This window comes from Microtus oregoni, unplaced genomic scaffold (assembly GCF_018167655.1).
Source record: "Microtus oregoni isolate MIOR12 unplaced genomic scaffold, Mior012 000013F_ref0000133, whole genome shotgun sequence".
Lineage (NCBI taxonomy): Eukaryota > Metazoa > Chordata > Mammalia > Rodentia > Cricetidae > Microtus > Microtus oregoni.
The window spans coordinates 6825306-6836580 of NW_024543072.1; the positions used below are offsets into that span (position 1 = coordinate 6825306).

Genomic DNA, 11275 nt, shown 5'->3' on the forward strand with positions numbered 1-11275 from the left:
TACATGTTTGAGGGCAGCCTGGACTCAGTAAAAGCCTGTATCAAACAAAACAAAACACCAAACCAGGCAATGGTTACACGTGCCATTAATCCCAGCACTCAGAAGGTAGAAGCAGGTGGATCTCTGTGAGCTCAAGGTCAGTTTGTCTACAGAGACAGTTCCAGGACAGCCAAGGCTACACAGAAAAACTCTGTCTCGAGAAGCAAAAACAAACAAAAACAAAAACAAACAAACAAAACACAAAAAAGTGATCCTCTAATATGGATACCAAGTTTCTTCTTTAAAAGAAATATTTGTGTATAGGTGTAATGGTGTGTCCTGTCCCTTTAAGAGACAAGCCCCACCCACTTTCTCCCCACCCACTGAGGCAAGTGGAATTTCCTTCTGCTTCCAGCCTGAGCCCCCCTCCTTTCTGGCTCTCCTTTTCTGGCGGCTTCTGCTTCACTCCCTTCTCCCCAATTTTCCCCCTCCCCCTCTCCCTCCCCCCCTGTTCTTTTCCCTTCTTTCCTTTCCCCATTTCCCTTTCCCCTAAATTTTCCCCATAACCCACTAAATAAAAGCCTGTTGGGACCTAATGGAGTCCTGGCCTTCCTACTCACCTCCCCTGTTGGTGACCTTTCTTGCCTTTGTTCTGAGTTTCTGAGAAACTTGCAAGTTCCCTACAGGAATGTCCCACTTGCCTGGTGCCAGAAGGATAGCAAGCAACCCCCACTAGCCATGAACTCCCACTGGGCTCTACCTGACCTAGCCCAGATGCACTCAGCCCCTAATGCATCCTTTGTGTTACAGATACCTTTTGTTGCCCTGTGTGAATCTAGTCTGAGTGTCCCATGGATACAAAGCCTTATGCACAACTTGGTTTAGGGAAAACTGTGGCACCTCATGAATCAGGTATTTGCACCTGGCATTGTATTGTGGGAAGCTCCATTCAGTTTGTTTTGGGATATGGAAATCTTCTAGCTAAAGTGTAAGCACAGGAAAAATAAAGATGCTGGGAGGCGAAGGGAAAGCGCTGCAGTTCAAGAAGCAGAGCCCTCTGCACTGCAGAGAGTACGTCCATTCTCAATGTGTCCCTGAGTCTTCATTTCATAGACCCACATTACACATTAGCGTATAAGAAAGACTCATCGACCGTACTGACTCAGATTGTCAGGTCTGACATCAAATCAAGCGCTTCTACCCACTGGGCCATTTTGCCTGCCCACACCTTCTTTTGTTTTCATGGTCTTGTATTTTTCCAAGAATTATTAGGAAGTGTCAGATTTTGGAGAAAGATTGTTTGTAAATCACAAGCTTGAAAGGAGTGAGTAAATGCCATGTCTGAGGCTTTATTTTATGAGATTAATTTATAGCTCTATCTATAAATTCTGTAATTGAAACTTGTCCCCTGGGTTCACTGTCCTGGCCAGGCAGGGCTTCGTTTTGGTCTACAAATATGTCAAGATCATTCATTCTTTAAGAGTTTTGAAAGAAATAAAAATCGGAAGAAAACTCTCAGCTAAATTTAAACTTCGGATAAAGTAATACGGGGAGGAATTAAGCATTTTCGTTTTTAAAAAATTCTCTAAGTTTTACCTGTGCCATGTATTTTTTTTAATTTTATTATTATTATTATTATTATTTTTTATTTTTTGGTTTTTCGAGACAGGGTTTCTCTGTGGTTTTGGAGCCTGCCCTGGAACTAGCTCTGTAGACCAGGCTGGTCTCGAACTCAGAGATCCGCCTGCCTCTGCCTCCAGAGTGCTGGGATTAAAGGCATGCGCTATCACCGCCCGGCCTGAGCCATGTATTTTTATTTGCTAAATTTTGCAACCCTACAAAGACAAGGCCTCCCAAACTCTTTACAACTTAGTAACAGTTTAGTAACTTGTCGGGACTCCCTGACAACTTCCTATGTTGTGCGGCTTTGACCCAGTCTTTTCCCGTCCCGCAATTCTAAGCGACGGATTGGAGACCTACCTCAAAAACAACAACGTGAGGCTTAAGTAAACCGTGTGCCCTCAGTGCTGACTGCATGTGTAAGGGACCGGGAGGAGCTTCATTCCACCCGCCACACCTCGAAATTCGAAAATCAGGGGGCAGGGAGGCCAAACTGTGAGAACTGTTGCAATCCTGGTAGGGTTCCCATCATTCACACTCTCAGGCCCGTGCATTGCCAAGTGACAGAAAGCCTAGTATCGCCACGAGACCAAGGCGTGACGACACTGCCCAATCACTTCCGGTTCTGGAAGCCCGCACTTTCGACAAAACTCGGGATTTGGTACCCACCCTACCCCCCGGCGCCTTTACACTTCCTCCTCTCTTTGTATTTAAACCGCGTTGAACACAACACACCACACACACCAAGGCGCGTCCTTCGAGACACAGGCGGCTCTGCCACAAACGAGCCCGTAAGTGAGTGTGGCGAAAGTGCGCGTCGGGAACCCCATGAGCTTCCTTCGCCCGCCGTCGACCGGAAGTCCCCGTTCTGAACGGGGCAGGAGCCGGTTGCTGCCGCACCTCCGCGCGGGCTCACTGGAAAGCGACTCTGGCTCTCGAGTCCCGTCGGCCGCTAGGTTCATGTGGAGGCTTCCGGGCCGCGCCGCGCTGCGTGGGGTCCGGTCGGTGGTGGAGCAGCGCAGCCGGGCAGAGGCGGCGAGCGAGCAGGCGGTGTGCGCCATGGAGCGGGCGGTGGTGCGCTGCGTGCCCTCGGAGCCCAAGCTCAGCTTGTCGTTCGCGCTGGCCGACGGCAGCCACAAGAACATGCAGCGCGACCAGAGCGAACCCCTGGGCCGGGCCCTCAGCCGGATCGCTACCAACGCCCTCAAGGGCCACGCTAAGGCGGCGGCCGCCAAGAAGAACCGGAAGAACCGAGCGCAGTCGGGCGGCGGCGCGGCCTGCGCTCCGGAACCGGCCGCGGCCTGCGAGCCGGTGGTGAAGCTGTACTACCGCGAGGAGGCCGTGGCGGACGACGTGCTCAACGTGGATGCCTGGCAGGACGGCGCGGTGCTGCAGATCGGCGACGTCAAGTACAAGGTAGAGCGCAACCCGCCCGCCTTCACCGAGCTGCAGCTGCCGCGTTACATCATGGCCGGCTTCCCGGTGTGTCCCAAGCTCAGCCTGGAGTTCGGGGATTCCGCCAGCTCCGTGTTCCGCTGGTACAAGGAGGTCAAGCCCGGTGCGGCCGAGCCCGCCGAGTCGTCGTCGCGCCCCGGGCCGTCTTCAGCTTGGACCGAGACGGGTGTGGCCGAGCGCGTGTACACCCCGTGCAACGCGGACATCGGGCTGCGGCTCAAGCTTCACTGCACGCCGGGCAATGGGCAGCGCTTCGGGCCAAGCCGCGAGCTGGAGAGCGTATGTCCCGTGGAGGCCGGGCCCGGCACCTGCACGTTTGACCATCGGCATCTGTACACCAAGAAGGTGCCGGAGGACTCCATCATCCGGACCGTCTCCTACAACATCCTGGCAGACACGTACGCCCAGACCGAGTTCTCCCGGACCGTCCTCTACCCGTACTGTGCGCCCTACGCGCTGGAGCTTGACTACCGCCAGAACCTCATCCAGAAGGAGCTCACGGGCTACAACGCAGACCTTATCTGTTTGCAGGAGGTGGACCGCGAGGTGTTCTCCGACAGCTTGGTACCGGCCCTGGAGGCCTTCGGCCTGGAGGGCGTTTTCCGGATCAAACAGCACGAAGGCCTGGCCACTTTCTACCGGAAGTCCAAGTTCAACCTCCTTAGCCAACACGACATTTCTTTTCAAGAAGCCTTGGAATCGGACCCGCTGCACAAGGACCTGCTGGAGAAACTAGCTTTGAACCCGCTAGCGCAGGAGAAAGTACTCCAGAGATCGTCCGTCCTTCAGGTCAAGTAGCTCTGCCTTTTTCATACTTACCCATGGTTCGGGGCCTTCGGAGTGGAGGGATGGTGGTACTGTCTAGATCGCATTTCTTTCAGTATGCTTGCCCTAGCGTCTTCTACAGTGTGGCTTGTTCATTAATCCAGCACATACTAAACTCCACTAGTGTATCTAACCCCGACGCAGGGCGCCTTGAACAAGATGAATAGAGCAGTCTTAGTGCTCACGATCCAGGTAGATAGGGACGAAATGCAGTCGTGGTCGGAACGTGCCAAGCACTTGTAGCGCGCTTTAAAGCGGTTACAAGTATAAGTGCCTCTTGTTTTAAGACCTGTTTCACAACTATTGTTAACCTAGTATGTAAAAGAAATCATTGACTTTTTGGTTTGTTTTACAGATACTATTATTTCATACATGAGAAGATATTCAAATGCGCTTACTCTGGGATTCTTAGCCAGTTGACTAGGCAGGCTAGCTAGCTTTGTTGTTGTTCAGGGTGTGAACTGCTTCTTAGCTTAAAACTCTTTGTTATTTTTTGCCTGTTTGTTTTTTTTTTTTTTTTTTTTTTTTTTTTTGGTTTTTCGAGACAGGGTTTCTCTGTGGTTTTGGAGCCTGTCCAGGAACTAGCTCTTGTAGACCAGGCTGGTCTCGAACTCACAGAGATCCGCCTGCCTGTGCCTCCCGATTAAAGGCGTGCGCCACCACTGCCCTGCCTGTTGTTTTTGTTGGTATTTTGAGGCGTGGTCTCACTGAGTAGCTGTGGATGCCCTGGAACTGGCTATGTAGGCTAGGCTGGCGCGGAGATTCACCTGCCTTTGTCTCCCAAGTGTTAGGATTAAATTATTGTTTTTTGGTCCAAAGCATTTAGGTAAGAGAGATTGTGTTCTGAGTAAAACAAATATCTACCTGTTTTTAAGCACTATTGTGTTCTGTACACTTGTGTGTAAATTTGTTTAATTGAATGCACACATCTATGAGGTAGGTGATACGGTTGCTTTGCCATTTTAACACTGAAGCGTGTCTTGCTCCATGGCATAGCACTGTAAACGCTAGACTGTTCAAAAGACCTGCCTGACTCCAAGGGCATGTGCTCACGCTTGAAAACAGCATCCAGTCTTAATTTTCAACTAAAGTGTGTTTTCCTAATGGTTATGTATACTGGATGATTACTAAAACGTTATTACCTTTTCTCATGTTAGCATACCTTAAAACATGCAAGATCAGATTTTAAAAATGGTATCTTAGTTTTCAAGGGACTGTGAAATAAAGTAGCTCAGTCGATAATTTTAAGAACAAAACCTTCTGCAGGGTGGGATGTTGTGGCACCTGCCCTTAATCCCAGCACTTTGGAGGAAGAGGCAGTTGGATTTCTATGAGTTTTGAGGCCACTCTAGTTTACATAGTGTGTTCCAGGACAGCTAGGACTATTGGTGAGAAACTGTCTCAAGCAACAAAATCCAAGTTTTCGGGAGGTGGGCAAACACCAACTGAACTCCTGATGTTTTCTATTGTAGATTTCAGTTCTTCAGTCTACAAAGGACTCTTCTAAAAAGATATGTGTTGCTAATACCCATCTCTACTGGCACCCAAACGGTAAGTTTTATTTAGTTTTACAAGTGACTAAGTTATTGAAGCTGTTTTACACACACATACACACACACACACACACACACACACACACACACAGATGTACATATATATCTTGCTTTTAGTTGATTTTTTTTTTGAAAGAACTTTAAAATGTATGTTGGCCTAGAACTTGAAACCCTTCTGCCTCAGCCTCCTCAGAGCTGAGATTCCAGGTATGCACCACCACCCCAGCCCTATACAAACATGTTCTGAATGTCACTCAGATGCTGTAGGTGTTTATTTAAAGCTGCTAAAGCTATTTTACAGAAATTTCTTGGACCCAGGTGGTTTAGCTGGTAAAGGTGCGTCCATCAAGCCTGATGGCCTGAGTTCAATACCAGGGACCCATGCAGTGGAAAGAGAACCAACTCACCAACTCAATGTAAATTGTCCTCTGACCTCCACAGACACCGAGGCACACCCCCCCATTGTCCTCTGACCTCCACATAGACAATGTAAAAATGTGTTTATATGCACATACATATACATAGTGAATGTTACTTAGGTACCATAATTTGTGAGAGGGCTTTAAAAAGTACTTACATTAATTTTGTTTGTTTGTAGGTGGATACATTCGTCTCATTCAAATGGCAGTAGCCTTGGCTCACATTAGACATGTTTCATGTGACCTATATCCTGGCCTACCAGTTATATTTTGTGGAGACTTTAATAGTACACCATCTACAGGATTGTATCATTTTGTCATCAATGGCAGCATTCTGGAGGATCATGAAGACTGGGCTTCCAATGGGGAAGAGGAAAGATGCAATATGTCTCTCACACACCTTTTCAAACTGAAAAGCGCTTGTGGAGAACCTGCTTACACCAATTACGTTGGTGGCTTTCATGGATGTCTAGATTACATTTTCATTGACTTAAATGCTTTCGAGGTTGAACAGGTGATTCCGTTACCTAGTCATGAAGAGGTTACCACCCATCAGGCCTTACCTAGTGTTTCTCACCCTTCTGATCACATAGCACTGGTTTGTGATTTAAAATGGAAGTAGATTTTGCTGCATTGAGTGAAAAGGAAGCGAGTTACTTTTCAGAAAATTTAATATGAATCAGCGCTTATATATAAAAATCTTCAGAGGACGTCTAGACACTAACTTTATTATGGTCATTCCCTACTAGTTATGTATGTTCCAGGTGACTTTGTTACATATCAGTTCATAATGTTTGCATCATATATCTTTATCCTCTTTTTTAATTTCCTACATTTGGAGGAAAACATTTATGACTAGCAAGAAAAAATGAACTATTGTGTACAGTTTATAGGTTTTTTAAGCTGGCAATTAAGATTTTTAATTTGATATTTGAATAATCTCAATTTTTCTTTCATAACACTTTACATTGAATTATGTTCATATAATTAGAGGGGGACATGCAAGTAAAAGGTAAAATACTTCAGAGAGACATGGAATACATTAGTCTATCACTACCTCAATTTGGTGAAGTTATTATAATTTGGAGCTTTAACAAAAGATTAAAATATACCATTACCAATTTTTATAACTTATTCATTTTTCAGTTAGCAGGGTATTTTCCTTCTCTTATTTCTAGCGTTTTTTAGTGGGCATATGGTGGCACAAACGTGCGTAATTTGTGTTCTCATTCACAGTTCAGACCATTTTAACAGTGTTCCCAGGGAGCAGCGACACGGCCTGATCCCCTTGTCTTCACTCTTCCTCAACACACAGGGTACTTGACCATATGACATGAAAGAATAGAGCACAATTATTTTATGAGAAACTTCTGATTGGGGCTTCAAATTAGACTTAAACCATTGAGCATTTTCAAAATGGTAGGTAATTTTTTTTCTAAGCAAGAAAAAGGGATCGTAGCATGGTGCTTTATTATAGCACTCAGGAGTCTGAAGTAGGGCTGCTTTGAGTTCAATGCTAGTCTGGGTTATACAATTCAAGGTCAGTTTGGGCTACATAAATGGAAAAAGGGAACAGTGGGCTTTTCCCAGTATCTGAAATAAACTTTTTATAGACTTACAGGTAATAAAGTATAAAAAGATTTGACTTAGTCAAATCTCCAGCATACAGATGTCAGGACGACTGGAGTGCAAAGATAGGGAGCACTACAAAAATTCTATAAATATCATACCTGGATTTATTTGTACTTAGAAATTAATACAAGGTGTTAATCAGAAGTGTTTAAGCTATCTTTGTGACTGAATTTTTCTACTACTTTTGGAATTTTTAGTACATTTGATTTTAATAAATATGGGAAATCTAGCAACTTTGTGGTGAAGCACATTTATGTCATAAGTTCTTGCTGAAGAAAAGTGACCGTTTTAGAGCATGTTATTCTGTAAAAATAACTCTTATGCAGTTGTCCCCATAACAGACACTACAGTTAGTCATTCGTCAAAAGAAGGCCATTTCTGACTACAGTGTTTTGGCTTTATTCACTTGTATGTTTTCCAGGTTCATCCATGTTACAGTATGTACCAACACTTCATCTTTTTTTACAGCTGAGCATTTTCTACTGCATGGATAATACATCTTGCTTATCTGAACATCTGGACTGTCTCTTTGCTCTTGTGTCTAGTACTATGGGTATTTGTGCCCAAGTTTTTGGTTTAACATCCTTTTTAGCAGTGCTGGGGAATCACATCCTGTTAGGCAAATACTCTACCACTCAGCTATACACCAACCCAAAACATCTGCTTTCAGTTCTTTTGAGTTTATATTTCAGTAAATTGTAGGGTCGTAATTCTCTTTAGCTTTCTGGAATACTGCCAGACTTTCTTGTCATGGCAGCACTGTCTTATACACTCGCTCACTGTAGTGCACAGGCTTGGTTTTCCCTACATCCTCTCCTTATTTCCACCAATTTTCCCCGAACCCACCAAGACAGCCTTTTTCTCTGTGTAGCCCTGGCTGCCCTGGACCCAACCGTCCTCAAACTCAGAGATTTAAACTTGCCTCTGCCTCCTGAGTGCTAGGATAAAAGGTGTGCCACCACCAGGCTCTTACTCCCATTTTTAAAACAGTCATCCTAGTTAATATGAAGTGATACTCTAATGACGCAGTTTTAACTTCTGAATTGAAGTTGTTACAGTCATAAACATACTTTACTCTCAAAAGTTTACCAAACCCTCTTTCAGAGCCTACTTCACGAACTGCTACTTCATTTTTATGTGTTTGTGGCAAGTGGAAAAGGTGCTTCCTTTAAAGAAAAGTATAAAAATCCAAGTTCAAAAATACAACCTTGAATGTAAATGAAAAGTATGGTAAAAAACTAAGATGTTCACAACAAAAGGCTATTTTTTAACTTCAGCAATTTCAGAGAACTTACTTTTAAATGGGAGCACTTTAAATCCAGATTAGTAGATAGCAAGAATGTATAAAAATAGTAATTACTGAGAAAATGATATAAATATAATTTGAGTATGATAAATTATGTGTAACTATAAAAGGTTCAAACTATTAAAGATTTTTTTTAAATCCCTAAATTTAAGGCAATTTTTAAGCTGTAAGCCAATAAATTAAGGTGACATTTCCTGTTAAATAACGGGTAGGGAACTATTTTTATTTGACCACCTTTAGTGTATTAACATATAGTTGCTAAAATTTATATAAAGTTATTTAACATTAAGCTTAATCATTTGAGTTGGCTTTACCAGCTTCTATAGAACTATAATGAATGACATCTGAAACATTAAACTTGAGCCTGAAAAGACCACTCGGTGGTTAAGAGTGCTCACTCTTCTAGCGGACCTGGGGTTCATTTCACAGTACCCACACAGTGGCTCACAACCTCTTTTAACTCCAGCTCCAGGAATCCATCATCTCTGGGAACCAGGCATTAAAAAACTTTTTAAACAAAAAATCAACAAGAACCATTAAAGCTGTCCAGCTGGCTTAATACCACTTTGATCTGATAGGAAGCTCTTGTTCTGTCAAAATCCAAGTTCTATAATGTTTTGGGGTTATTATTATTATTTGGCTTTTAAAGACAAGGTTTCTCTGTAGCTCTGGAACTCTGTAGACTAGGCTGGCCTTGAACTGCCTGCCTCTTGAGTGCTGAAATTAAAGGGGCAAGCCAACACCACCCGGCTTAAACTGGTGTGTTTATTAAGAGCTATTGGCATTTGGGTGTCAGACTACGTAAGTCTAACAGCTGAAAGAAACCCTGATTACCGACTTTGTCTCCATGAAATGTCTATTTTGGACTTTCACAAATGCAAAGAAATATGTCCTTTGGTGACTGGCTTCTTTCAGTTAGGCTGTTTAGTTACTTCCATGTTGTAGTGTCAATACTGGGTATTTTTTTTTTTAATGAACTTTCCATTGCTAGGTTATACTACATTTATCTTATTAGGTTATACTACATTTATCTTATAGATTGATGGGCATTTGTACTGCTTCCACAAATAATGTTGCTATAAACATTTGTGTACAAGTTTTGTGTGTTTTCATTTTTCTTGAGTATTGCTCTTAGGAGCAGAAATATTGCATCATATGGGAAAAATATGTACCTTTTGGGAATATTACTGAAGGCAGGTACACTTCCCCACCAGAAATACATGAGTGCTCTAATTTCTGTATATCCTCAACACTTACTAGTTTTATTTGGTAACAGACTCGAGTATGAAGTGGTACTGGTTTTGCTTTTTAATTTAAATTCCCTCTAGGGAACATGTCTTCTCTATAAGACTCCCAATGAATCCCTAAAACAGGATCACAGCCTGTATCCATTTTTGTGTGTGTACATACTTATGATAAAGTTTAAGTGATAAATTAAGCACATGTATTAACAATAAATAGAAAAATTACAATGTAATAAGTTATTTAAAACCTAATTATTTGCTGGGCAATGGTGGCGCATGCCTTTAATCCCAGCACTCGGGAGGCAGAGGCAGGCGGATCTCTGAGAGTTCGAGACCAGCCTGGTCTACAGAGCTAGTTCCAGGACAGGCTCCAAAGCCACAGGGAAACCCTGTCTCGAAAAACAAAAAAAACCTAATTATTTTTTAAATTTCCATTTTTTTTAAAACAAGGACTGAAATTGTAGAAAGCAAAAGTGTAGATGAGAAAACTACTGTACATTTCTATTTGAATGGTTCTAAGTCTGGACAAAATAAGCAAAACTAAACTACTGTGACTAAAGTCAGACTAGCTCCTGAAGTGCCCGATAAACTAAATACACACCACTCAGGAAACTACTGGCAAGACGGAAGGGGACCTCGTTCCACTTCTATCGAGACAGTGACGTACAAGGCCACAGCTGCTTTACTTATTTTTTGATATGAATCTTGGTATTGCTGTTCACTGAATCCAATTTAGGTACCTAAACAAATTTTTAACTTATGGCTGGAAATAATTATTGTTACTAATATACGTTTGCCTAAATGTTAACATAAAACAAGAATCTTTAAATGGCTGTTTTAAAAAATTACTATAACTTATGAAGTTTCATATTTTCTACTTTATACGCCATAAAAATATACTGTACTGTATTTTAGTTTTCTCTAACAAGAAATAAGGAAGTTTCAATCACATCAAATGAAGTAGACCAAATGAATATTTGATTCCAGTAACCTACTTCAGATATTCATAAACTGCTTAGTTTCAATTTATTTTGCTAAATTTAGTTATCAAAACTTTTAAAATGCACATTTTACAAGTATAGAAATAAAGTTTTGAAGCCGGGCACAGTGGCACACATCTTTAATCCCAGCACTAGGGAGGCAGAGGCAGGTGGATCTCTGTGAATTTGAGACCAGCCTGGTCTACAAAGCAAGTTCCATAATAAGCAGGATTGTTAGAGAAGACTGTCAAAATAAAACAGC

At 42.9% G+C, this 11275-nt stretch overlaps 1 protein-coding gene across 1 annotated transcript; it reads left to right on the forward strand.

The window, feature by feature from the left end:
- Window positions 1–2438: 2438 nt before the first annotated feature.
- Window positions 2439–9885, forward strand: Pde12 (phosphodiesterase 12). The gene is made up of 3 exons (XM_041662579.1): window positions 2439–3843; window positions 5352–5430; window positions 6031–9885. The coding sequence occupies exons 1-3, from the start codon at window positions 2560–2562 to the stop codon at window positions 6471–6473; spliced, it is 1806 nt and encodes a 601-aa protein (XP_041518513.1). The 5' UTR covers window positions 2439–2559; the 3' UTR covers window positions 6474–9885.
- The last annotated feature ends 1390 nt before the right edge of the window (window positions 9886–11275 follow it).